The sequence below is a fragment of the Penicillium mononematosum genome (assembly GCF_028829835.1).
Source record: "Penicillium mononematosum strain IBT 11891 chromosome Unknown utg000002l:1.0-8112719.0:1.0-8118358.0, whole genome shotgun sequence".
Classification (NCBI taxonomy): domain Eukaryota; kingdom Fungi; phylum Ascomycota; class Eurotiomycetes; order Eurotiales; family Aspergillaceae; genus Penicillium; species Penicillium mononematosum.
In genome coordinates this window covers 2,090,995-2,116,135 of record NW_026643272.1, presented here as the reverse complement: position 1 = coordinate 2,116,135, position 25,141 = coordinate 2,090,995, and the positions used below count along the sequence as shown (strand labels likewise).

At 48.6% G+C, this 25,141-nt stretch overlaps 12 protein-coding genes across 12 annotated transcripts; 8 read left to right on the top strand and 4 right to left on the bottom strand.

The window, feature by feature from the left end:
* Positions 1 to 44: 44 nt before the first annotated feature.
* N7519_002564 (uncharacterized protein) lies at positions 45 to 1,630 on the bottom strand (the record flags this gene model as incomplete). Its single annotated transcript, XM_057289342.1, has 2 exons — positions 45 to 1,406; positions 1,460 to 1,630. The coding sequence occupies 2 exons, from the start codon at positions 1,628 to 1,630 to the stop codon at positions 45 to 47; spliced, it is 1,533 nt and encodes a 510-aa protein (XP_057150544.1).
* Positions 1,631 to 3,870: 2,240 nt separating this feature from the next.
* N7519_002563 (YqaE/Pmp3 family membrane protein) lies at positions 3,871 to 4,283 on the top strand. The gene is made up of 3 exons (XM_057289341.1): positions 3,871 to 3,903; positions 4,036 to 4,170; positions 4,229 to 4,283. Exons 1-3 carry the CDS (start codon positions 3,887 to 3,889, stop codon positions 4,248 to 4,250), a joined length of 174 nt encoding a protein of 57 aa, XP_057150543.1. The 5' UTR covers positions 3,871 to 3,886; the 3' UTR covers positions 4,251 to 4,283.
* Positions 4,284 to 5,750: 1,467 nt separating this feature from the next.
* Positions 5,751 to 7,694, top strand: N7519_002562 (uncharacterized protein; the record flags this gene model as incomplete). The annotated part of the gene is made up of 1 exon (XM_057289340.1): positions 5,751 to 7,694. The coding sequence occupies one exon, from the start codon at positions 5,751 to 5,753 to the stop codon at positions 7,692 to 7,694; it is 1,944 nt and encodes a 647-aa protein (XP_057150542.1).
* Positions 7,695 to 8,183: 489 nt separating this feature from the next.
* Positions 8,184 to 9,855, top strand: N7519_002561 (uncharacterized protein; the record flags this gene model as incomplete). Its single annotated transcript, XM_057289339.1, has 2 exons — positions 8,184 to 8,814; positions 8,867 to 9,855. 2 exons carry the CDS (start codon positions 8,184 to 8,186, stop codon positions 9,853 to 9,855), a joined length of 1,620 nt encoding a protein of 539 aa, XP_057150541.1.
* Positions 9,856 to 11,808: 1,953 nt separating this feature from the next.
* N7519_002560 (phosphatidyl synthase) lies at positions 11,809 to 13,198 on the top strand (the record flags this gene model as incomplete). Its single annotated transcript, XM_057289338.1, is given in 3 exon segments — positions 11,809 to 12,128; positions 12,252 to 12,592; positions 12,603 to 13,198. 3 exon segments carry the CDS (start codon positions 11,809 to 11,811, stop codon positions 13,196 to 13,198), a joined length of 1,257 nt encoding a protein of 418 aa, XP_057150540.1.
* A 487-nt stretch (positions 13,199 to 13,685) lies between these two features.
* Positions 13,686 to 14,533, top strand: N7519_002559 (uncharacterized protein; the record flags this gene model as incomplete). Its single annotated transcript, XM_057289337.1, has 2 exons — positions 13,686 to 13,688; positions 13,742 to 14,533. 2 exons carry the CDS (start codon positions 13,686 to 13,688, stop codon positions 14,531 to 14,533), a joined length of 795 nt encoding a protein of 264 aa, XP_057150539.1.
* A 118-nt stretch (positions 14,534 to 14,651) lies between these two features.
* On the bottom strand, positions 14,652 to 16,088 carry N7519_002558 (lipase ROG1 family protein; the record flags this gene model as incomplete). The annotated part of the gene is made up of 2 exons (XM_057289336.1): positions 14,652 to 15,957; positions 16,024 to 16,088. 2 exons carry the CDS (start codon positions 16,086 to 16,088, stop codon positions 14,652 to 14,654), a joined length of 1,371 nt encoding a protein of 456 aa, XP_057150538.1.
* A 667-nt stretch (positions 16,089 to 16,755) lies between these two features.
* On the top strand, positions 16,756 to 18,682 carry rex3 (putative RNA exonuclease Rex3; the record flags this gene model as incomplete). The annotated part of the gene is made up of 2 exons (XM_057289335.1): positions 16,756 to 17,233; positions 17,319 to 18,682. The coding sequence occupies 2 exons, from the start codon at positions 16,756 to 16,758 to the stop codon at positions 18,680 to 18,682; spliced, it is 1,842 nt and encodes a 613-aa protein (XP_057150537.1).
* A 301-nt stretch (positions 18,683 to 18,983) lies between these two features.
* Positions 18,984 to 19,626, bottom strand: N7519_002556 (60S ribosomal protein eL22; the record flags this gene model as incomplete). Its single annotated transcript, XM_057289334.1, has 3 exons — positions 18,984 to 19,110; positions 19,191 to 19,423; positions 19,612 to 19,626. 3 exons carry the CDS (start codon positions 19,624 to 19,626, stop codon positions 18,984 to 18,986), a joined length of 375 nt encoding a protein of 124 aa, XP_057150536.1.
* A 1,270-nt stretch (positions 19,627 to 20,896) lies between these two features.
* On the top strand, positions 20,897 to 21,499 carry N7519_002555 (DIM1 family thioredoxin-like protein; the record flags this gene model as incomplete). Its single annotated transcript, XM_057289333.1, has 4 exons — positions 20,897 to 21,011; positions 21,065 to 21,112; positions 21,172 to 21,414; positions 21,474 to 21,499. 4 exons carry the CDS (start codon positions 20,897 to 20,899, stop codon positions 21,497 to 21,499), a joined length of 432 nt encoding a protein of 143 aa, XP_057150535.1.
* Positions 21,500 to 22,050: 551 nt separating this feature from the next.
* On the top strand, positions 22,051 to 23,404 carry N7519_002554 (translin; the record flags this gene model as incomplete). Its single annotated transcript, XM_057289332.1, has 8 exons — positions 22,051 to 22,116; positions 22,227 to 22,263; positions 22,380 to 22,433; positions 22,587 to 22,720; positions 22,774 to 22,879; positions 22,971 to 23,056; positions 23,114 to 23,263; positions 23,330 to 23,404. The coding sequence occupies 8 exons, from the start codon at positions 22,051 to 22,053 to the stop codon at positions 23,402 to 23,404; spliced, it is 708 nt and encodes a 235-aa protein (XP_057150534.1).
* A 293-nt stretch (positions 23,405 to 23,697) lies between these two features.
* On the bottom strand, positions 23,698 to 24,517 carry N7519_002553 (glutathione peroxidase; the record flags this gene model as incomplete). The annotated part of the gene is made up of 2 exons (XM_057289331.1): positions 23,698 to 24,222; positions 24,335 to 24,517. The coding sequence occupies 2 exons, from the start codon at positions 24,515 to 24,517 to the stop codon at positions 23,698 to 23,700; spliced, it is 708 nt and encodes a 235-aa protein (XP_057150533.1).
* Between the last annotated feature and the right edge of the window lie 624 nt (positions 24,518 to 25,141).

Genomic DNA, 25,141 nt, shown 5'->3' with positions numbered 1-25,141 from the left:
TTCACTTGATTATGTGTTGCATTATTGTACATGTATCATTTTGTTTATACAGTTTCGAGGACAATTCGAGATCCTGGAATATCCAGTTTCGTGCACGACTCCGACTCCATCTCACCTTTGATGGGCTGCGAGTAGGCAATCGCCTTCTCGGACAATGCTCCAAAGGTGCGAGGCAGAGAAATGATCCCATTGTTGTCCTCATGCGTGACATGTGTCTCAGATTCCATAGGATCAGCTATCATTCCAAAGTGATAGCTGATAGGCTCTTCCTGCGAGTCATGATTGCTCGAAACTTTACCCTGTGCCCCAGTCGGTTCTACCGACACAAAGAACTGAATATAGTCACCTGCGGTAGCAACCTGTGAAAGTAGAGATAGATCATCTACAGTAATTCCCTTATCAATAGAAGGGAGTGTGTCCAACTGTGTGGTGTCAGGGTCAAAAACTTGACTCAATGCGACAAGATCGTCTCGGTTGGCAGTCCCCGAGAAGCTGATTTCAGGATCCAGAGAAAGAAGGCCTTGTTTCTTTCCCCATCCACCCCCACCGCTCATGACACGGTGCAATTTCCCACCTTGGTACAGAGATTGGATCAAGCGATCATGCGTAGATGAACCTGAACCAGCCACCTCTAACTCGGGTTTCTCGACAAGTGCCCATACGGATACACGCTGGTCAATGATATTATGTTCTGCGATATAACGCGGAAGTTCCTTCTCGAGCTCCGACGAAGCAGGCATTGTGTCCATCGACCTCACATCCGTCGATTTTGCTAGTTGCCGTAAAATGTTTCCCATGCTAGTCATGACTCTTCGTCGGTCAGTCACTGGATGCAATGGCAACTCCAATGCGGTATCTACAGCCTGGGAAGAGGCTGTAACCATGCAGCTTGTGAAATCGACTGATTTGTCCAAAACATATCCGTTTGAGGTTTTATCCCAAAGCCAACGTGTACCAAAGATTGTTGTTTCTCTCCCATTGACAAATATAGTGTTCGCTAGGCGTAATCCAACTTCGTGCGCAGGTTGACCAATCACTTCGGTTTGGAATGAAAACAAGAGATTGGTCTCCTCGCTGGCAGAGCTTCTAATGAGACGGGCCGGTGCAGCCTTTGCCTGGACACCTGCTTGTCCTACAGCCAGAAGCGACAGCCCTTCGGATTCACTTAAGTTTGGGCCTTGGGATGTAGTATCCGGGAGTGCATCAACCACGGCTGTAACGGCATATAGAGTATCTTTGTCTGGGGAGTTGCCGTAAAGGCGACTGAGAAATTGTGACAAGAAAGGGCTAGAAGAATCAAGCCAGTGGGCGAAGCTTGGTGTGACGAGGAGGAGAGGGATAGAAGCGGGTGCAGCTGATGGGCTCGCGGGCCCTGAAGGAAGACTGGTCAGAATATCATCCGGGGTCTGTTGTTATTTAGCTTAAAAATCAAAAGTATAGAAATGTTGATTTTGCTCACTGTCTCTTCTGCTGTCTTCGTGAGCCATGTGTATGCAAAAGGCCCACCTTTGGCCAGGTTCTGTGTCGCGTACCATCTATTTGCGTGATGGAAGCTTCCAGGGGCTTTGCGCAAGCCTCTAAGCTGCCAGCGTCCGGGATTGAGGACTACCCTCATCTGTTTGAATCTCATTGACATTGAGATACCAAGGTCAAAGCTGGTCCAATTAGGAAAATGCGGAAGTCATTGCGGAGGATAGTGGGTCGCGGAGCGGAACATCTGTTTTTACCGCACGTACATCAGATCACTACACAGTAGTACATGTATGTATGTAGACTATACGATACTATCACGGCACATACTTGACATGAACTTCGGCTTGATTCGTTAAACTTGGGCCAAGCTTATTTTCGATATAGAGCAAACCTTGGTAGGGGTGAAGTCCTCAATATAGCAAGCTAACCCGATTTAAGCAAGAACCTCCACGGAAGATCGCGGAGATCTCTGGATATATTCCATGGTTAGATACAACATACAGAAAAAGTCGTCTTCCCATTTTATGTGTTTTGACAAACATCCAAGAAACATGAAACATGGCAAGGCCGTATAAGCTGCCTACCTTCCTTGTTCATTTTATACTTATTCTCCCAAGCTTCAGGGAAATAAAGATACCGACGATGCAGCGAGTTAGTCATGGCCGTCCGGTCATAATGATGCATCAGTGGAATCAACTGTCCTTGTCGTGTGGAGCCTGTTGAAAGAAACAGTGTCGCTGCGACTAAGACCAGCCATACATTACCTAGGTACATATGTGCAAAGGAATACCCTATGCGAATCCACCATACAAAGCCCTGAGAGCCCCGGAGACCAGAGGGCTGTTCAAATACCGGTTCCCATTGGCACAGATAAAACGGCTACACCCCCATTATCCAGGCTGCATCCAAGTGAACATCACATTGGCGCACTTATGGACAGGCTATACTAATGTGTTCTCAGGAGGTCCGGGAAAAGGCATCTGTATCTTCCATCTAAAAGCACCAATGGATACCCAGGTATGAGCGTGATTTATCTAACCCCAAGGCACCAGACGCCGAGGCTTGAAAGGCCAGGATGCTTGCCTCTCACAGGACGCTAGAGAAGCCGGAAGGGAATCTAGATCACTGGTACCAGGCGGTTCTGGAGAACACGCAGACGCTCTGTCAACATGAGAAAAGTAGCGGTACTGAATATCAAGTCTGCAAGGTGGGTCTCCTGCAGGAAGTACAGAACCACTTGTAGCGACTCGTGAAACACTAGTACGGAGTAGACTCACTGCGAGTGGGGACTTATCCGATGACATTGGAAGAGGCTGGCAATAGTCTTGGTCGGAGTTTGTGGCTGTTGCACCAGATCTCGACGTTCCGTACGGAGTAGTGGAACTGCCGATGTCCTTGTTAGGCGATGCTGATTTTGCCCAGGCGGGAAAACGATGTGTAAACCCACTTGATCAGCCTGTTGACTAGTACTCCGTACATTATGTGTGCTAGTGATTTCCCTCTAAATTTGGTATAGAACGCGTGTACATAGTCCCTCGCCTCAATGCTTATCTCTTTGTGTCACGAACAATTGACCCCAGCCACTTTTCTATTTCAGTCAAATCATAAACGCCAACCACATGCCGATACCAGGCGCTTGGCAGGTGCCCAGGTGGGGGCTACCCATCATAGGGCTGAGTTGCCTGGCCACGACCTACAGCAAGCACTTGGCAGACCTAAGCAAGTAAAGATTCACGCCAAGTTTAGAAGTGATGGTGGTTGTGGAGATCGTCGCTATCATGAGACTTCGACTGCAGCATGGGCGCATAGCTACATATTACAGAGTACGGAGTACATGTAGGTAACAAAGAACCCTGTACTCCGTACTGTACAACATATACGCTCAAATATAGAAAATAGGAAACTGGGAAAGTCGAAGATTAAAAGCTGAATTTTTTTATTAAAAAGCAGGCTAATTCCCGCCAAGATTCCTCCAGGCAGCGAGCAAAAGAATGAACCGGATAGGTGAGAGAAGCTGGTCATAGCCGCCAGCACAGAAGATCATTAATCTTGGCAACCCTGGACAGAATGCAATAATAATTGGACTCCGTAGGCAGTAGTAATAGCGATCACCGCAAGTTAAAATTAAAATATTAAGAAGAATTAATACGAAAGTAACGAAAATAATGAGAATAACAAAAATAATAGAAATAAAAAACCTACTGTGTAAGATAAGCCACAATTTGTCGCTGCCTTGAGCCAAAATGGGCCAGAATTGGGTATTTTTCCCACTTTTTTTTTCATTTTCCCTCTGAGCCACAGGGCCATGATGTAATGACCCAAGCTCTCAGCCTTGTCCCCTTTTAAGACTTCCGCTCCCTCCACTTTCCCTTCCCATTTCTTCCTTAACAATTTCAAATCAAATCTGCCCATCATGCCTTTCACCGCTTCGTAAGTTGTCCATTGTCTATGTTATAGGGGCTTCTAAGCCCTACCTTCCGCCCTGGCACCCTGTCATCCTCAACAGCTCTCCGTATTGCGTTATTGCCTGTGAGACGTCCAGTCTACTAACATCGTCAACAGTGACATCTGCAAGATTATCTTTGCCATTATCCTCCCTCCTCTGGGTGTCTTCCTGGAGCGCGGATGTGGTGCTGATTTCCTGATCAACATCTTATTGACCATTCTGGGATGGATTCCCGGTGTCATCCACGCCATGTATGTGTTTATTTGACGAGTCTGCAACCTCCTGTAACAGCTGCTGACCATATTACAGCTACATTATCTTCAAATACTAGAGATACCCACCTCCCGGGACACCCTCGCTACCAAAGCTTTCCAAGACTAATATCCCTTGAAAGGCGATGCACTGCGACCAAGTTCACAGCCCTTGCTCTTGCCTTGCGCTTTGAGTAAGGGTCGGTGCGATTCGATATCCTGAGCGTCGGTGTCAATGTGATTCCGTGGAGGTCCGGTTGAGACTAGCCTAATGCAGCCTCTACCACTTGGCGTCGGGTCCGACACGAGTCCTGGCATGATGTCCATAATTCCCTAATATTTTGCGTGGTCGCATAGTTATGTTTTTGTTTTGCTTCCTTTCCTTTGTCTTGCTCACTACTGCGGGTTTTTACTTTTGCGTTATGAATGATACCAGCTCATACGGCCTGACTTTGCGTTGTTTCGTACCAATGCCTGCCGTTGGCTAGTTTTTCTGATTCATGGGTCTACAATAAACCACAAGAGTTCCTTGAGTAGGAGAGTACAGAAAACATGTAGATTGGATGTACATGTATCGCGTACTCCATACAGTACCTATCGTAACACGCAAAACAGCAAATCAAACACCTGGGCAAGATTCGATCCTAACATAATGAGCCTTGTGGGCCTCAGACAGGTCTCCATTTCAATAGTTGAAGTGATTGGCGCAAAGCGTTGCATAAGGCGGGTGCAACTGCTCCGTAGACTGTTCCGAGAGCATACCGGGGGAGCCCATCACCAACTCCCGAAAACAAAATCAAACAGGTAACACGACAGGAAGCAGGTGACTTTGGCCACTTGGATCATCGACCTGTGCGAATCTCTGAGCGAGTCGAAGTGTTCCAGAAACAGACTAAATCATCGTCAGGCGGGTAACCCGCATCAAAGAGAAACCAACCACGACGATGTACTCCGTACCGAGCAGAGCGTTGAATTGCCCAAAACAACGAATCCCAGTCGCTCTCATCCACAAAATTTGGAAAACTGAAACCTAGCCCGGCCCCATCCGCAACTCGTTATGCAGCCTAAGCGCTTTCGATGGCCCGGCGCGTATCGAAGCCGCTTACCTGGCCCCTCATCCTGACAGGGCGCTTTAAGTCTACAACGATTCGTCTCTTGGGGGGATGTTACTATTCCAAATATAATACTGTTTCACTATAGCGCCTATACATACACAGCCTCAAGCACTGTGTTTCAGAATGATATCGAAATGCAGATACTTGGCCCAACAGTCGATGGGCGTCATGGACAGTTTTGCCTCGCGCCTAGAGTGATGTCGCCCTCTGACTTCGTGTTTAACTAGATTAGAGTCCCACTTTCGGTAGTTTGTTTGGCGTCTACTTCTTCTTTCTGGCGTTGCGGCTACCTTCACGCCATCTATCTATTATCCAATTCACAGACACATCTACCAACTATGGTAACCGCATGCACAAGTTTCCACGGGTAATCACTCCCATGCAGGACTATACAAGGTTGGTTGATGTGAGAAGCATACATGGCATATCGTTGCTCATGGGAAATGTGTATAGGGCTAGCGCAGAATGCTCCTCCTTCCTATCCACAGGATACTCATCGCGATCCTCCTCATACTCACCCTCTGCTCTGCCGCCGAAGATGCATCGAACTCAGATCTGTATGGCATGGTCCCGGACTGCGCTAAGGACTGCGTTGATAGCTTCATCAAGTCCGAATACACGCCCATGGAATGCACGTCACCGTCCAACATCAAATGTCTTTGCCGCACCCCGACAACTAGTAGCTTGACATTGGGGGAAGCGGCTTTGAGCTGTGTTCTGTCTGTATGCTCACAGACAGTCATCGCAAAATCGAAGGCTTATCACATATGTGACTCGGTATCCGAAGCTCTTCCGAAAACTCACCAGACGATTACGGCGACAGTCTTTTCCGATACGAGTACAACAAAGCCGAGTGATAAAAAAACTACTGCGGAGACAATATCAACTAGCTCCTCTTCGACAGCCGAACACACTTCGGAGGCCTCTGTGACAACATCTACAGCGGCCTCGGCATCGACACCAACGTCAACTACTTCCAGTCAGACTTCTGAAATCACATCCTATGATGCGTCTTCATCTTCAGGGTCTCCAGTGGAACCAACATCATCTACTGGACAGATCTCCAGTGATTCTTCTGAAGATACGAATAGAAAAGGTGATCATGGTATCACTCCAGCGGCGGTCATTGGAATGTCAGTAGCATCAGGTGTAGCAGGGTCTTTTATCATCGGTGTTGCTGTGTTTTACTGCTGCAAGAGATGGCGACGAAAGCAGCGGGAACAGGCGGCGCCACACGTTTTCGAGATTGGAGGTGCCATGTCTGAGCCTCGTGACTTCTTGAAGCCCATGCCACAGCTCCCAAGAGAGGGTTTGGGCCTAGGGTCTTCATACAGCCCAGCGAGTGACCGCGAGACGATGTTACAGCGGCCATGTACTTTCCATTCAATGGCAAGCGTTCAACCAGTATCACGATACTCACCGCAATCCGCCACGGTACATAACTTGGGCCAGAGCAAAGAACCTAAAGGCCAAGAACGAATAGGGTTTGCCATCAGCTCCGACTCGGACTGGGAATCTTCGCCTCGGACACAATCATCACAGCATAGTGTGGCCCGACTGCTCCCAGATCCTACAGCTGGACTATACCCAAAGCCACTTAAGTGGAGTCATCGGCCACCTAGTGGAGAGACTCTCTTTGAAGAAGACGAAAGTCAGCAAGCTGCGGCGGCGGCGGCAGCGGCGGCGACAGCAGGAATGATACAAAACGACTCCCCAAGGCTAGGGGTCCAGCCGAAACTCGCAGGACTGCCAGCCAACCCACGCGCATTCAAAAAGGGATTGCCAGCAGGCCACTTCAACCAAAGATCCGGGGCCCTGAGTACCCTAGCACCCCCATTCAATCCCAACCCGGCATTCGGAGCCTCTTCATCAGACAGTAGCGCTGCAACCAACGAAACCCCCGACACCTCTGAAACCTCACAAAACTCCCAAACCTCCTACTCCTCCCTAAACCCAAACGTCCTCTTCGCCGCCCCTGCCAACACCATCCATACCCAACCCAAGGACCGCAGCTTATCACCAGGACGACAGGCGCCTCAACCCTGCCCCACCCCATCATCGTCATCAACCCTTCCCCCAGGCTCGGAGATAGTATCCAGGCCGCGGATCATACGCGGAAATGACATCAAGCGTGTGGATATTCGCAACAGTCCACGTCCGCCCAGCGAAGTCGTTGCGCCATACTGCCCAGATGATTTGTGGCTGGAGCGTGGACGCGCCCTTGTGCCGCCGAGGTCCCGAGAACCGTCTGGGGAACTGCCGTATCCTTCAGATATGTTTCCGGGTGCTGTGCATTATCCCGATAGTCCGAAGAAGAAGGCCCACGCTGTGTCGAATCGTGTTTCTCCGACCAGTCGGAATTTGACGCCATCGAGGAGGGGCGATGATTTGATTCTTCGTGTTGATTAATAGTTTGTTTTTTTGTTTTTGTTTTTATGGGATTGTGTGGTCAGAGATTTATGGTATCATGATACATATATGTAGTTTTCCTTTGTTGTATATTAAGTACCATGTCCTTTCATACGGGCGGAGAGCTTTGAATTTTTGAATTTCGTTTGTATTGTATGAGAACATCCAATTGCACATATAGAACTTCAATAACCGATCTGGCTCCTCGTATTATACATATGTAGGTTCTTTTTTTAGATTTCTTCGACTTTGTATCTCTTTGGATCTGGAAATCATTCCATTTTTAAAAGAAAGAAAATGTAGGAAACGCGAAAACGTGTCAAACATACAAGCCTGGAGTCACCCGTGGACCCGATATTGGCGGGGCTTAGATAAGAAGCTGGGGTCCCGCCAAAAAGAGTACAAAACCCATCACCTGTGGACATCTGGATCTTTTTACCATAGGTGTGCTCGCAATTCAACATCATCCGTCCTCTTGGTCCATCACCAATGGCCACTCCAACGGACCGAACGCTCGTGCAGAGGTCCACATTACTGCCCGTCTTCCCTCTGGAGCTCTGGGATATCATCATTGAATACCTACGTGAAGAAGAATCTGCCCAACATCTGAGCCGACTTGCTCAAACATGCCCCGCGCTTTATTCCAGAATTGACCCTCAGCTCTACAAATCCGTACGCCTGTTCAATTCAGAAAGCGGTGCTCGTCTTGCTCTCACGATAGAGAAGCGTCCAGAGTTAGCATCACTCATTCGCGAGATTCGACACAAGCAGGATACCGGGTCAGAAATCTGGTCTCACCGTCATCTCAATTTCTACAAAGCCGCTGTGACTTTGCCGAATCTGGAGAAATTGAGTTTAAGAAGAAATCCCAGGCCCTTTGATTCTACTCGGTGGGCCAGTACACATGCCAGAGATGACGCCGTGATGCGATGGGTGAAAAAGGTTGCCTCCGGGTCAGGAAGCATCAAAGAGTACCGAGGGTTGGGATATGGACCTCCAGGAGAATCGTCGTTCAGTCCTCCAGATCACGAGCTTACTTGCATGCAAGATGGGGCTGCCGAAACTTTGTTCTGGCACGCTTCTCTTCAGAACCCGCCGGGGTTGCCCGCTCTGCGCGTTTGTGAGTTCTATAACTGACTCTCTCCATTGAATCGAAAATCTAACGTTATCAGGCCACCTCGGAAGCGACTATAATCATGACGTGCACGATACTAAGATGGACGGTAGATGCATACCAAGTTTCAATGAAGCCCTCTTCTGTCATCCAAGTTTACGAAAGCTCTGTATCACTGGCGCTACTTGCCAAATTTCCCAGTCTAGCCTTCCAAATTCGGCATTATCTACATCGCCGTTGGAGGAATTGACCCTTTTGAACTGCGTCATAAATCCGTTTGACCTCCAAACAGTGCTCGGATATCCAACAGCATTGAAGCGGTTCACCTTCAGAGGTCCTAGGTCACAGGAGATGGTAGACCCCGAAGGAGACACCCATTGCTACATTCAATCAGCGCTCAAACATGACAATTCGCTGGAATACATAGATTACGATCTTTACTGGGGATCTGATGTGGAGACAGACTTCGGTGAACTAGTCCGCCTCAAGCATCTCACAACGACCCTCGCCACACTTGCAGGGAGGGAATGCATAGAACTGGATCCTCCGGATGATATTCTGCCGCCGAATCTCGAAAGTCTTACGATACGATACGATGAAGTGAAGAGCTGGCTTCCTTCGGCTATCTACGAGATGGTGAAAGATGGAGATCTCCCAAAGCTGCGTCGCTTTACCTGCGAGGTACCGGAAATTATAGAGCACCTTCCATCAATCAATGAATCCAAGTCCAATCCCCCGGCCACCGAGATATGTCAAGAGGGCAACACCTGGAAAAGCAAGTTTGCAGAGCTGAATGTGGACATGTCCATGGTCCCCGTTCCTTATCCTATCGATATGCCCAAGTACAACGTGTGTTCCTGCGAATGCCTGCCCTTTTACCACCGCATGTCCTATCATCCGCGCAAACCACTGTCGCTTCCCTGGGAGGACGACTATGGAGAGGAAGACGTGTTTTTTGAGGATTGGGCCGATATTGATGATGGAACGGACCTTGATGCTCTTATGGATGACCTTGCGGAGGACTCCGGATCTGACGTCTGGGATTGAGGACTCTATATCTTCCAGAGGAGCCCTGCTTTGGACTCTGTGCAGAACTTCTTGGTTTAGGATTGCTTTGTCCAGGCTGTAGGCGCACAGAGATCTCTCTCTTCCTTCAATACATTGATGGACCGTCGTATTTTCATCCTTGCCTTTTTTTATTTCTATCTCAAGATTCTACTGGGATAAATTCATCCAGCACGAAATACGCCATAGGGGCCCAGAGACTTGTATCAAAAAACCTACATTGCTACCTGCCAATAAGTTCCTTGTGGCTGAGTTTACAGAAGATGTGATTGGCGCTACGGATATTCCCATTAATTGTGTAGATAGCATCGAATAAAGATCTCCAAAGGTATAGGAACTATACAACATAGCGGCCCAGTGGAGAAGCCAGCAGGTCTCTACCCCGGATTCTGTCGATCGTGATCTTCGTGTGTTGGCAGATACATCTCTCTTTCCGCCGAGGTCTTCCGTTTGTTTCTTTGTCAAAATCTTCATTTCAACACCTACCTAGGCAACAGAACATTCAGAAGTAACCCACTAACCTAGGCCTCGGACTTATCTCAACCCCGACCATACTCAGCTGTCTACGTGATCGTAACTGCTCCCCATGTGCACAGACTGTGCTCGGATCCAAGCTAAAGCCAACAATCCGGCTTCCTTTCCCCTCAATACGAATCAGGTGCAATATTCCCTACACGAAGCTGCTACGGTTAGCCGCGTATGGCGCCCTAGCATACGCCCCCTCCACGTTACATTCTTTGATGAAGGGCTGAATCCGCCATCGGCTAAAGAGAACCCGATGCTCTGACCAAGTCTGGCAGGTATCCCGTATATTATCACGAGTTCCTTGGACCGTGTTTAGGGCATCAAAGTGTGCTTTGCACTGAGAATTCAGAATAGCAAGACGAGGGCATCTGCTCCTGGCGCCTACTTATCTCTACATGCGTATGTTTGATGTGTATTAATAAAAGACAATTGATCGCTTTATCCAAACTGTTTTGGTTATGGCTTGCATTCCTTAGCCCAATGCATGCTAGTCCGAGTTACGTAGTATCAGCCAGGATACCCCGTCCACGCCCTATTCTTCACCACTCACAACGTCAGATTCGGATACCATGGCCTTACTTCATACGGTATAGGACATAGACCCATGAATGGTTGTTAATTTACTTTGGTTTCCCTGAGAATGACGTCAACGGCCTGATATGCCCTGTGGATTTGAAATACGCGATACTCCGAAGAACGGAAGAGGCACTTTTTACCCAGGACATCCATGGATGTGTATGTTATATTCAGCAAGCCGGAAGCACGCAAAAAGGCTCGAAGCGGTCCGATCTTGTTAAACCGTGCTAAATCTTACCATCATCATTGGCTCTGATTTGCGAAGCCTGGAATCCTCTATTCCTCAACCTCCCAGGAAGTCCACTTCCCAAATCCGATGCCCAGGTGTGTTTCTTATCAAATCAGCGTCATCAACCCGACTATACTCCGTAGTCCGTACAGCGCCAAGGATGTACCGTTGTGGGTCGGAACTTCTTTTTTTCTCTAAATTTGTTCTAACCCATACAACATACCTAGGTACAGAATGACGAGGTCTGAGCCTGAACTAAGGCCCCATATTTTTTTGGGGGGTAGAAGGGTCGATGATGTCAAACCCCCTTCCTTTGAGGCCTCACGCTATATTAATGGCCCCTGATCCCCACATGCTCCATCTACACATATGTATAACAGAGAGTACTCTACAGAGAGTATATGGTACTCTACAGACATATTTACTCGGATTCAATTTGCGCGACTCTATCCGCTCTGATTCTGCAGCACATCAAGTTACATATCAACCGCAGAAATAGCTTGACTCTCCTAAGGGATTTGACGTGAAGTGATTATATTAGGTCACCGAGGCAGCGATCAACATCGTCATTGTACCCGCTGCCCCCACACCCTTGATCTTTCACAATGGCCAATACACTAGGCACCGGAAGGGTGCGACTCGACATGGACACCGCTCGGGCCGATCTCTATGGCCCCAATGTCGTCGTCCCGAAGCATTTCATGAATTTCTCTTCTGACCATATCTTCAAATCTAATATGACCAAACAAGTCTCTGATACTTCACCAATCAACACGCCTATGAAAAACCCTCCAAAGGTTACTAGCGATGATTTTGCACTAGCATTCGACATCGATGGCGTTCTCATCAAGGGCGGCGAGCCTATTCCTGAAGCCGTTGATGCCATGAAGTATATCAATGGTGAAAACCCCTACGGAGTCAAAGTGTAAGTATTCTGTGTTGTTATTCCATCCTTTCCCCTCACCTGGACACCTCGGCCCGGTGAGGGGTAACAATTGCCAGCGAAAAAAAAGGCAGAGGAATTTAAAATCTGACAGAAATATCCTAGCCCTTATATTTTCCTGACCAACGGTGGCGGAAAGACGGAGAAGGAGCGATGCCTCGATCTCAGCAAACAACTCGACCTGGAAGTCGACCCTGGCCAATTCATCTGCGGCCACACGCCCATGCGCGAAATGGCAGAGCGATACCACACCGTCCTGGTGGTTGGTGGCGAAGGCGAGAAATGCCGCGTCGTGGCTGAAGGATACGGGTTCAAGGATGTTATCACACCCGGAGATATCATCAAGACGAGGCATGATACTACGCCGTTCCGAACGTTGACGGATGAGGAGCACGAGAATTCGCGGTTGCTCGATCTGAGACAAGGTCCATATCGAAGCAATCTTCGTTTTTGCAGATAGTCGCGACTGGGCCGGCGACCAGCAAATCATTTTGGACTGCCTCATGACCAAAGACGGCTGGTTGAATACACGGTCGGAGATCTTCACCGAAGGCCCGCCTGTCTTCTTCTCGCACACCGATGTGGTTTGGTCAACATCGCATGAACATTCACGTCTTGGAATGGGAGCGCTACGCGCTTCGCTCGAGGCCGTTTACACGGCTATCACCGGCAAAGATCTGAACACAATCGCCTTCGGCAAGCCGCAGCTCGGAACTTATGCATTCGCCACCCGGCTTCTACAAAAGTGGCGAAAGGACTCGTGCGCCATCGACAAGCCACCATCTACCGTGTACTTCATCGGCGATACTCCGGACTCCGACATCCGTGGTACAAATGAATTCAACGAGACCACGGAAAATGATTGGTTCTCAATTTTAGTTAAGACTGGAGTTTACCAGGATGGTGCTGTCCCGCGCTATCCACCCAGGAAGATATGCGATAATGTTTTTGATGCCGTCAAGTTTGCTATCGAGCGCGAGCACCGAAAGTCCTCCAAGGGCGTGACTGTTTCCGAGCTCGACTATGAAACCAGCGAAGAAGTTCCCAAATAAGTAGATCTCGGTATGATGTGATCTTCTTTCACTCATGGCTGCGCTTCCTTCGGCAACCAGTTTTGCATCCTCAATCTAGTCCATTCCTACGCTTTTGTTTACGACCTGCTCTCATATGATTCCCAGTTCAAGAGCTCTTGAACTTCTGCGTTTTGTCTTTCATGGTACAGGCTTTTTACACATACAATTCCAATATGGGTTAGATACCCCTACATAGCACTACTGGAACCATTAGATGGATTCTGCAATATCAATGATAAAGGAACGTTTGAAATTAAGTAAATGAAATGATACGTAGTACCGATATCCACGACAAGGAGAGGTTAACTAAAAATTAGAAGCCTGAATATTTGAATATTGAGGACTTCCGCCCTATGGTTGACATGACCCACTATACGGGAAAGTCCTCGCATACAAAACAGAACTTCCCTCCTAGAACATTATATCCAGGGTATTCATCAGCGTAAAAGCAGCACCTGTAAAAATAATGGTATGGGCTCTCCAGTTTTAACCCGATATACCCTCACTAACGTACCAACCCAGGTCCCCAGAACAGAGGCAGTGTACCTCGACGATGCCACACTGCGAACACTGACGACGGAGGTTCTATCCCTTCAGTCAATGACTTCACTCTCCGAAGAAGAAAAAAGTTTAGCCAAAAACGTGCCCGCGGAAGATAATGCAATTACCATGCGCCAGACTATCTTCTACGCACAAGGCGGCGGACAGCCTAGCGACACCGGCGCAATTGGACCGGTAGACCAAGATCCCACATTTGAAGTCTCGCTGGTACGCAAGACGCCCGATGGGCGGTTCCTGCATTTTGGAAAATTCCTAGACTCCACCGCTTCCTTCGTCGCGGGCCAGTCCGTCGTTCAGAAGGTCGATGACTCAAAACGCAACTATCATTCCCGGCTCCATACAGCCGGTCATATCGTTGGACTTGCCATGCAGGTTCTGATGCCGGATAAGAAAAAGGTCAAGGCGAATCATTTCCCGAGAGAGGCTTCTATGGAGTATGAGGGGTTGTTGTATAACGAGCACAAGCCGGTTATCCAGGAGAAGGTGGATGAGCTTGTGCGGCTGGATCTGCCCATTCTCATTTCATGGCTGCAAGGTGTCGCGCAGGTTGGGGGTGGGGAGGGTGCTGAAGAGGGTCGCTCTCATGATGGTCGTACCCGGATTGCGAGTATAGGTGGGCTCGACCACAATCCCTGTGGTGGTACGCATGTTGCGAGGACGAGCTTGGTTGGGTCTGTTGTTATCCGCAAAATCAGTCGGCAAAAGGGAATTAGTCGGGTGTCTTATGATGTCTCTCCGGGGATTGAGGCATAGCTTTGAATCTTCTCATTATGGTCATATAAAGTAATATTCAAGGATTAAATGGGTGGGGATGTTGAGACTACAAATACATGCTCTAACGCTCGAGGAAGGCTCTAGGTTAATCACAAAATCATAACACGAACTCATTGTCTAGCCAATGCTTCATCACAATCTTGCCCTCTCGGAACCCATCCTTCTCGGCCCGGACGATGATAGCTGCATGGCTGTGGTGGTGCTTCTGTATATGGACTGGATATTTCCGAACTCCCACGGCGTTAAGGGAATCAATTATGCCAAATTGTTCGTGAGTCAATGCAAGCTTAGGAGAATGTGTCGAGACCTCCGTTGATAAACGTCTAGCCGATGAAGACTCGACGTCGGCATCTTTTTGCGCAGAGTCCGAGAAAGACGATCTAGACTTCTCAGGTGCCGCATCAGATACTTCAGTATCGCTGTTGGACAAATAAGCTGGTTCTTGTATAGTATTGACGTTCTCGAAGGCCTGCTCCACAACATGATGAGCGTCTTGGAGCAAAACCGGTACTCTGTATCTTCCGAACCGCTCGCCGTTTTCGCCAGCTTCATGCAGACGAATGCGCTTCGAACTGCGACACGTTTGGATCCCAGCATTTATCAAGAAGAATGTAGAAGCGAGAGGCACGAGAATAATGAGCAAGAGTGACAGAGGTATCCAAAGGGTCACTGATTTTACTTTCTTCCAGAATCGCGCTGTTGCGCTTCCAGGCTTTCTTTCCACGGGAGGAAGCACATGAAGGTCGGGATCAATAATGACATCTTCATAATCCTTGACATAGTTGATATTCACGTCTTCCAAATCCCGGAATGGGTCCACTTTAGATAGACCAGACGTATAGAATAGAACTGAGCGGTCATTGACGATGTTCGCATAAACACTGCGCTGCCGGAACTTCTTCAGTCCAGTTATGAAGATGCTCTCGGGATCAGCCAAAACACCGAGAAGCGGCCGCCCAGTATCTCGGAAGGAATCGACCAGCCACATTTGGCGGCCAGATGCCGAGATAGTCCTCGGCCCTAGGACATTGAAAATCTGATCCTTGTACCCTTTCAGTGGGGCTCTCACTCCAACGTGTGGCGTGGCAAAGGTCGTGAAGTTCATGGGTTCCAGCTTATCTAGCCAACCTCGTGCATTAAGCAAGCCGATCGCATAGCGCGCGAGCAGACCACCAAGCGAATATCCAATCATACTGATTTTTGTGATCTTTTGTCCCCTCTCGGCTAGAGATTCCAGCGTCTCCTCGACCTCGTGCACTATTCTTTCTCCGCCCAATTCGATTCCGTCGTAGGTATAGTTGCCGCTGTTTGTTTTCGGGCAGAGGATGTAGAGGTTGTCACCGCCATATCTGTCTCTCAGTGCCGACGCGATATAATTAAGGTGCGAAGGGTTTCCCCAAAGTCTATTGGGAAGGTATAATCGCATTAGCGGCTCGTCAGTACGTCATTGACAAGGGAAAGCAGCGTACCCGTGAATGAGAACACAGAGGTGGTCGGCTTTTGAGGTATCTGGCATTGTTTCGCTTGATTCCATCTTTGAGAATGAGACTGATTCCAGGAGGAAAGAAGAAAAGGAGCCTAATATTTCACAATCCGGATGTCTGTTCATCCGAAGGCCGCGCATCTGCGTCAGCCTGGAGCTATCGGCGATAAGGGACTGCCGAGGAAGGCGAAGCCCCAAAGTACGACGTAGATCTGTATGTTCATTGTTGCAGGAGATTATTGGGTCTTCAATCACGAGAATCAAGATGGGCTCTTTAGCTTCGAACAAAACTTCGAATCAAACAGAAGATAAAGCTACGTTACATGAACAAGATGGATGCCATTAGTTTCTGCCTTCAATATAAGGCATTAAATGTTTGTCTTCTTTGCATCCTTGACTTATCACTTCGCTGAACTGATGTCAACCTGATCTCTTAGTCCCTGCAAATCTGTTTTGTATCTTGAGCTCCAGTTGCTTTGTTCGGTGTAACGCACTTTGGTTCATTTTAATGGTCTTCGCCACTATCTAGTGCTAAATAGTGCGAAAGCGTTGCCTACAATACTCGTTTCGGTCTATTCAGTGCACAAAACAAACACAAAAGGATTGATGGGCAGCGATAGCTATACATATTCGTTATGCACTTCTTAAAATTGTGATCGACCTCGACAAGCTCTTGTATTTGAGACCCGGATATTTACATCTTAACCCATCATTCACCATGTTCACGCCGCTCGGGCTTTTTGGGGCAATTTCATGCCCGCAAGGCCAGGATTGCACTCTTTTGAAATGCATATTCTCTCATGACAATGAGCCGGCCCCGGCTGAGGCCCTGAATTCGAAGATTCCAGCGTCAGCTGACGATGGCCCTCCTTCCAAGCGGGCCAAAGTGGAAAACACGAAGTCGCCGGGGCGTACTATTCCATCTCACAGTTTGAAAGAATCATCGCTCGAAATGGAACGGCGCTCATCGAAGCCAGTTGCCTCAAAGCAAAATCAGAACACACGAGATATCTCTGGAACTCAAGACATCCCCCGGCCTACCTCAAGCCATGGCCCACCAGAGCCTTCGGGGAACGAGCCTGTGAAGAGTACCAATACCACGTCCGCTGGATCTTCATCACGACTACCACCCCGCAAAGCTCCAAAAGAGACTTTGAATCCTCGCATGCTTGCCCATGCACCGGCAACTCATGGCAGTCGGACTGCCATTCTCCAGAAGCTGCACTCCGCCATGACTGCTCTCAATGAAAAGCTACGAAAAGACAAGCATAACTCGAATAGATGTTTTCGTCCTAACCCCCGACGAACTGATCACAATGGCGCTGGATGAGGAAGAGAAATTCGCGAGGGACAGTCCAAGCGTTTACAGCAATGTTATTAAACTTCGAATTGTCAAGGTTACAAAGATGGGCATTGACGAATGGACCAAGGAGGTGATGTCTCATCTGAATGCGAGATATTATAAGATAAACCCCATTCAGAAGCCACAAGCGATTCCGATGCCTATTAGCACAGGCCTCACCCCCGCAGAAGAAATCGCAGTTGTATCCCAGCTAGTCACACCTCTCGCTGGCCTCGAACAACATGGATATGTCACAAAGCCACCCACAACTGCAGATATAGAAACTGCCAAGAGAGGCGTTGACGAGTCCAAAGGTTGGGAGAAGTGTGATAGATGCGGTCAACGATTCCAGGTATTTCCAGGTCGTCGCGAAGATGGTACCCTGGCCGGCGGTGGCTGCTGTGACTATCACCCAGGACGGCCCGTTTACCCTCAGCGCAAGAAAACAGACCATGTCACCGGTCCCTCCCAGCCATACTTCCCCTGCTGCAGCGAAGCACTGGGAACGTCTACCGGCTGCACGAGAGCCGAGACACATGTGTTCAAGGTATCGGAGGCCAAGCGACTTGCATCCATCCTCCAATTCCAAACAACCCCATCTCAGCCAGGGAAAGGACCCCTGGAACCGGTCTCTATTGATTGCGAGATGGGCTACACGACATTGGGTCTCGAACTGATTCGTCTCACTGCGGTGAGCTGGCCTAAAGGCTCTGATCTCCTTGATGTGCTGGTCCGACCTATGGGTGAGGTATTAGACCTCAACACACGCTTTTCCGGTGTCACGCCACAACACTATGCTTCCGCCATCCCATATGGCACTTCATTGCCCAACACACACTCCCCGGCGGGAGACGAGACAAAGAAGACTAACCCACCCTTGCAACTTGTTCAGTCACCGGCGGAGGCACGCGAGCTGCTTCTGAAGCTCCTTCAGCCTGAAACACCTCTTATCGGCCATGCAATCGATAACGACCTCAATGCTTGCCGTATCATTCACCCTACGGTCATTGACACCGTCCTCCTGTACCCCCACCCCAAGGGTCTCCCCATTCGTTTAAGTCTCAAGGCCCTTGTTCAACGGCACCTTGGCCGCGACATTCAGATCGGAGACAATGGGCATGACTCCAAGGAGGATTCAATTGCTACGGGTGATCTTGTGAGAGTGAAGGTGGGCGAGAAATGGAAAGAGCTGAAGAAGAAGGGACAGAAAATCGAGGGGGGTAAGTTGGTCTGTCCGGATGGCCAAGTATCAACATCCACATCTTCATGGACAACGGTCCAGAAAAGAAAGTCCAACAGATGATTGTAGATATGTATCCGTCATTGCCGTCTCGGTACTTTATTTTCCAGCCTTTTTTTTTTTCGTATGAGATACCCATGCATGTTCACTTTAACTGAGGACAATCTACATTATTATTACGCGTTACACCAGGAAGAAACTGAGGGTATAAACTTTTTTAGTTTTATTCGTGGCCTCATAGACCAATCTTTATCCCCCATGGCTCTCGCTCTCAATCCATACAGACGTCCCAAGCGCGACACACACAGACTAGAACCGATCGATCAACGGGGCAAAGAAACAAGACATGTCAGGAGCGACACGCTTATTCCTCGTCCTCCTCAGCCTCGTCGTTGACGACGTTGTAGAAGCGGAGCTCGTAGACACCCTTGGAGGTGGAGACGACGCGGAGCCAGTCACGGAGCTGCTGCTTCTTGAGGTACTTCTTGGTGCTGAGTCGCAGAAAACGCAATGGTCAGCAAAGCCGCAATCCAACATATTGGGAATCATCCCAAGAAATAGAAAAACTCACAGGTACTTCAGGTAGCGGCCGGAGAAGGGGATGTGGGCAACAACCTCGATCTTGCCATCGCCGGACTGGGAGATCACGACGTTCTCACCGAGGTTACCGACACGGCCCTCGACCTTGATGCGGTCGTGGAGGAACTTCTCGAAGGCAGAGACATCGAAGATCTTGTCGCTAGCGGGCTGAGAAGCGTTGATAACGAACTTCTGGGTAACCTTCTGGGCCTTGCGACCACGAGCCTATACCACATGGAATCGAATTAGCCTACTGCTCCATAATGTCGAGCCCCGGTGGTAGTCTCGTGGATTCGTCTTCGACGACATCGGAGACTCGATAGATTTTTCAATACCGAGTTTCAGTGTCTGGAAGACGAGGCCGCAGAGACTCCGGTGGGGGGAACAGCAAAGCGATTTAAACTTCAACGTACAGCAGCGGGAGCCATTGTTAATGGATTGGAGGGAGATGGATTTTGGAGAATTGGGAAAGGTCGCAAAGAGGTGAATATCCTGCGCCGGCGAGAGAGTGGTCAAGACAACTTCCTAAATTTCACGGTGGAGCCGATTTGGTTATCAAAAATTCACGGCCAGAGGTGTGTTGCACTAGGCTCAATTAGGATATAGGCTAGGGCAACTTTTGGTGAGTCAGCCGACTGGTGAGTCAGCAGGTCGCTTAGCCCTGGAGCCCTGAAGCCTATATTGTAGGTGGTTTGCCACACCGGGGTTAATCCTTATCTCCTATTGGCTCGCCTAAACTGCGCTAGTGGCAGGGACCCACCGCGCAGAGGTATAAGAAGGTCTTGCTACCCTCAGACCTTCCTCTTCTTTTCTTTCTTCTTCAGCTCTCTTTGCCTATTGGCTTAGATCAAGTGTAGTATCTGTTCTTTTCAGTTTAATCTCTGAAAGTTTCCGTCCAGGAAACACTTTGATTATTCCTATTTTTGGTCCCCGCGACTTGGCCCCTGTGCTTGCGCATGCCTTGTTGCACAGTGTCATTGGGCTTACACTACCCCCGATCGACGCGAACTCCTTTTCATCAACTGTTCGGCTTGTCCGGGCGCTTGGAGAAGATGGTCTGTTATCTGTTCATGTTGTATTTGTAGTAGTCTACTCCGTATTGAGGCGTCATGTATGCCAACTTGCCGTTACGTGGCACTGGAATGTCCCAAGGTGCAACGTCCTCGTTGATCCCTATAGCTAAGTAGCTAAATAGAGTACCTAGCTGTCATTGATGTCATCGCAGATCGCGTCCTACAATGTTCTTTTTGGTCGGATACCGAGATGAGGCTCTTAGCTGGGATGCTAAAACGTTCTCAACATGGCACACTGGGCATAGACAAAGCAGTTTAGATAAACCGTTACCACTACAGAGTCCCTTCCAAGGTTGCTGTCATATACGTACGTATGCTGTAGATCATAGATCGCACCCTACAATGTAATTATTGGTACCAGGATACATGAGGCGCTTGGATGAGGTTATCCACAAGTTAAGCTTGAAATCATCACCGTAACATGACACACTGAGAATCAGACACATGGGCAAGCAGTTTTGACAACAGCCTACTACAGAATACAGCAATTTGCCATCGCCGTTCAAAACAGCCAAAGCGGTCACATGACGCTACAGCTTTGATCGCGGGGATCCAATCGATAAGCCGTCACTTTTTTTTCCCACTCCGCATACTCCATTCTGTCAACACACAACCAGCTATCGTGATGGGTTCAATCGTCCTTCCTCACTTGCAAACAGCTTGGCATGTGGACCAGGCGATCCTTTCTGAAGAAGAACGCCTAGTGGTGATCCGATTCGGGCGAGACCACGACCCCGACTGTAAGTGTCACCTGGTTCCATTGCCACGGTCCCGGACTAACCGATTTCCCCAGGTATCCGCCAAGATGAGCTCCTTTACAAAATCGCTGAGCGGGTAAAGAGTAAGTGACCGAGATATTCTCCAGGCACACCGAGCAGCAGCTAACAGGTCTGCCCCCAGATTTTGCTGTCATCTACCTATGCGACCTTGACCAGGTGCCAGACTTCAACCAGATGTACGAGCTCTACGATCGGATGACTATTATGTTCTTCTACCGCAACAAGCATATGATGTGCGATTTCGGCACGGGAAACAACAACAAGTTGAACTGGGTGCTCGAGGACAAGCAAGAATTGATCGACATCATCGAGACGATATACAAGGGCGCCAAGAAGGGCCGTGGTCTTGTGGTCAGCCCCAAAGGTACGTTCAATCTTCATTCTGGAATGGAAGCACCATTCGCTAACAGCCGGTCTTTGCAGATTATTCGACCAGATACCGATACTAAGCATTGCCTCCCTCGCTGCGTGATCACTCTGGCGGACAGGGTGTGTATCGCTTCCTTACGATATTTACGACGACCACTAGACTTGATCTGGCAACAATAAAACCTGCAAATATGGTCATGGTTCCGGCGTTTTTTCCTTTTTCTTTCTGCGGAGTCGCTTTTGCAGGGGTGAACACAAGTCACATTCAAGTCACTTTTTCTGAGGTCCAATCTATTTCGAAGCAGCTTAGAATCGTTACAAGCTTTATCAATTATTCCGCGGGTGATAGTTGTAGGCCGCAGTCGTAAATCATAGCCGTAATCATAGTAAGAGTGCCTCAAATGACCTTCACCTGGAGGAAATTTCCTCTTCAGAAAGTAAAATATATTTCAGGAAGTGCTACAAAAGCTCACCATATAAGTTTCAACTCGAACAAAGAACGGTGGCATATTGCGCAAGCTATCCTCATTTTTTAACATGGATTTGACGTAACGCGCTTCCAACACCACATCTCGCAGATCTGCCTTCAATCCTCTCAAATACCTCTCTACAACCACAACAAAGCAGCAAAATGATTGACCAACGCATTTTCGAGAATCTCCAGACGAAGATCGACGAGGAGACCACCGTCCGGGATGTAAGTCTTACCAACGCGTCCTGACCTTGGTGAATTCTTCGCGCGCCAAGACTACACCGGAGCAAGACCCTTGGGCCAGGAAATCCGACAGGTAGCTAACAATTTGATAGGAGCTACACGAGATTGTCCAAACACTCGCTAGAAGAGGTATGTTCTGCAATTCGTGACTTCGACCTGAACTTCCAGGTGTTCATCCTGTCGGGGACGGCACTCCCGGATTGAAGTTGCAGGTCGAACATGAGGACTGATATTGAATGATACAGGGCGTTCCACACAGGCTATCCTGTCGCGAGCTCATTCTACGCCCGCTGATCAGTGTAAGTTATTATCTATCTCAGGTGGTCTGATGAGAGTGCTGAGTATATTTAACTCGCTGCTTGATCACTACTCTTTTCTTTCCGTCTTCTTCGCCGTGTAGCCCTCAAATTTCTGAAATTTTCCATGGACCGTCTCCCTGACTTCTACAATAGTGAAGCCCGTGCTTGACGATGTCACCAAGGAAATTCTTGCTCAGAAGGAAGAGGTCACTCGCCTGAAGGCCGTGGCAGACCAACATCCTTTCTACAAGTACAACGGGCTATGGAGCCGTGAGCTGCAAAACCTGGTCCGTTTTCTGAAATTTGGTGTCCGAAAACTTCTGCTGATCCAATCTATCAGGTCGCCTCTATTGAGCTTTGCGCATGGCTGGGAGGGCTGCAGGAGCACAAGGGACCTAGCTCAACATCTTTCATGACCATCGAGGATGTGGGCAAGTTCCTGGACAGTACGTTTTCCTTATCTCTGTCTATGATAAGCACCATGGGTGCTATATGCATAAATTGATGTACAATACTAACTCGCCTTTCTTCCGCCAGTTCCTGTCAACCTAAAGGAGCAGGATGCCTTCCACCTGACGATTGAGGAATACCTATTGGCGCTCATTGCCATGGTTGAGGAACTGGTTTGTTTCTCCAGATCTCAGAGGTTTTCTGTCTGGCCACAGCTAATTTGTTCCCAGGCTCGCTTGGCTGTCAATTCAGTCACCCTGGGTGATTACACCCGTCCCATGCAGATTGGCAACTTTGTCAAGGAATTGTTCGCTGGGTTCCAGCTCTTAAACTTGAAGAACGATATCCTGCGCAAGCGCAGCGACGGTATCAAGTACAGCGTATGTCGAAATCACTGCAACGTCTATTCCACAGTTCTAAAATTTCTAATTTGTGTGGGACTACAGGTCAAGAAGGTCGAGGATGTTGTCTACGATCTGTCCCTGCGGAATCTGGTTCCCAAGGGAGGTCCATCTGCTTGAATTCGGTCACCGGGCACTCGGGCATACAGAGTCGCGCCTCATGTTAAGGGTGGATGGATATAGATCCAAAAAACTGATCTAGCGATGGCTTTTACCAAGAATGTATCAGCGAACTTTGAGAGACTGGGATACGAATTGCTATTATCACTGTATGATTCCCATCGTAGACCGAAATCGTAAACCGAAAAGAACGAGTATGTCACAAGCAGAAGCACCGGGATATAGATACAAGAAAACAAATGAAATGAAGGTATCACCACAATCATTCAGAAAATAACACCTCAAGCACAGCCCTACGACAGTTTAGCCTGCTCCGCACCAGCCTCACTCTTCTTCAGCGAAGCAAGAGTGCCCTCCTTTTTCGCCTTCTCGATCTCCTTAACAATGGTATCCTTAAGTCCCTCGGGCTTGGTAAGAGAAGCCCAGCGGTTAACAGCCTTGCCATCGGCGGAGACGAGGAACTTCTCAAAATTCCACTTGACGCGCTTCATGCCCATGATCCCAGGCTGCTGTTCCTTCAGGAAAGTCCACACAGGTGCAGCGTTAGCGCCGTTCACATCCAGTTTCCCGAGCACGGGGAACGTGACGCCGTAGTTGAGCTGGCAGAAAGACTGGATCTCATCGTCAGTGCCAGGGTCCTGGCTGCCGAACTGGTTGCATGGAAATCCGATGATGGTGAAGTCTTCGGGGTACTGGGCCTTCAGCTCCTGGTAGAGTTTCTCCAGGCCTTCAAACTGGGGCGTGAAGCCGCATTTTGATGCTGTGTTCACGACTAGCACGACTTTGCCGTTCAGCGAGGAAAGGGGGAAGGGCGCGCCCTTTTCTGTTCATATGCGGGGTTTCGTTAGCGGTTAGGTTCTTCAGAGCTTGTATTTGGATGTCATGAGGGGAGAAGATAAGCAGGTACACCGCAGGAGTTAATACACGTACTATCGACAGGCTCAAAGTCGAAGAAAGATGTAGCAGACGACATGGTTGTAATTTGACGTGGATATGCGAAAATAGGAAAGTGTCTCTGGAGTGTTCGCGGGAATAGAATGACGTCTTTAACCGGAGAGTTGACCGGAGAGACTTGGCAGAATGTGATACAGGGAAAATTTGCAGGGAGAACATGTCTCTCTTGTATTCTTCTGGTAAATCTGAATCGACCTCGGTTGATTCACTTTCTTACCAATTGGCCCCGGGCTGGCCACGGGGTATCCAGAGGAGCTCGACGGAAATGGAAATCGACCGAGCCGATTGATGGTTGCCTGTCTCTTGATTGGTTCAACGAAATTGCTGAATAACTTTATGGAGTGGACAGAGGCAGTGCATAACATTATTCCAAATCATGACTCTAATGCAATCTAGACCTGGGGAGCTTTTTATTACGTCCCGAGGTCATCACTCCAGGGCTGAGCGAGTTTTGTCAGCTGAAATCTCAGCCTGGTGCAGCCATGAATATCAGTACCTGTGATATATATTTGATCAGGCGTATTATAGGACAGACCTGCATGACTATAAATCTAGATGATCAAGGCTAGCCCGAGAGTATTTCTCGATTAAATATAGATAGACCTGAATGTATTCGAAATATATATTGAGTACATGACAGTCGTATCATCTCAGGACATGTACAAACAGTAAAAGCAACCAATAGGTAAGAATATGTGTCATCGGGGATCATGCCATCTGGTGGCTACGTACGTCTATGATTACATACATCTATGTACTATCCATGTACTTATGTACATAGCT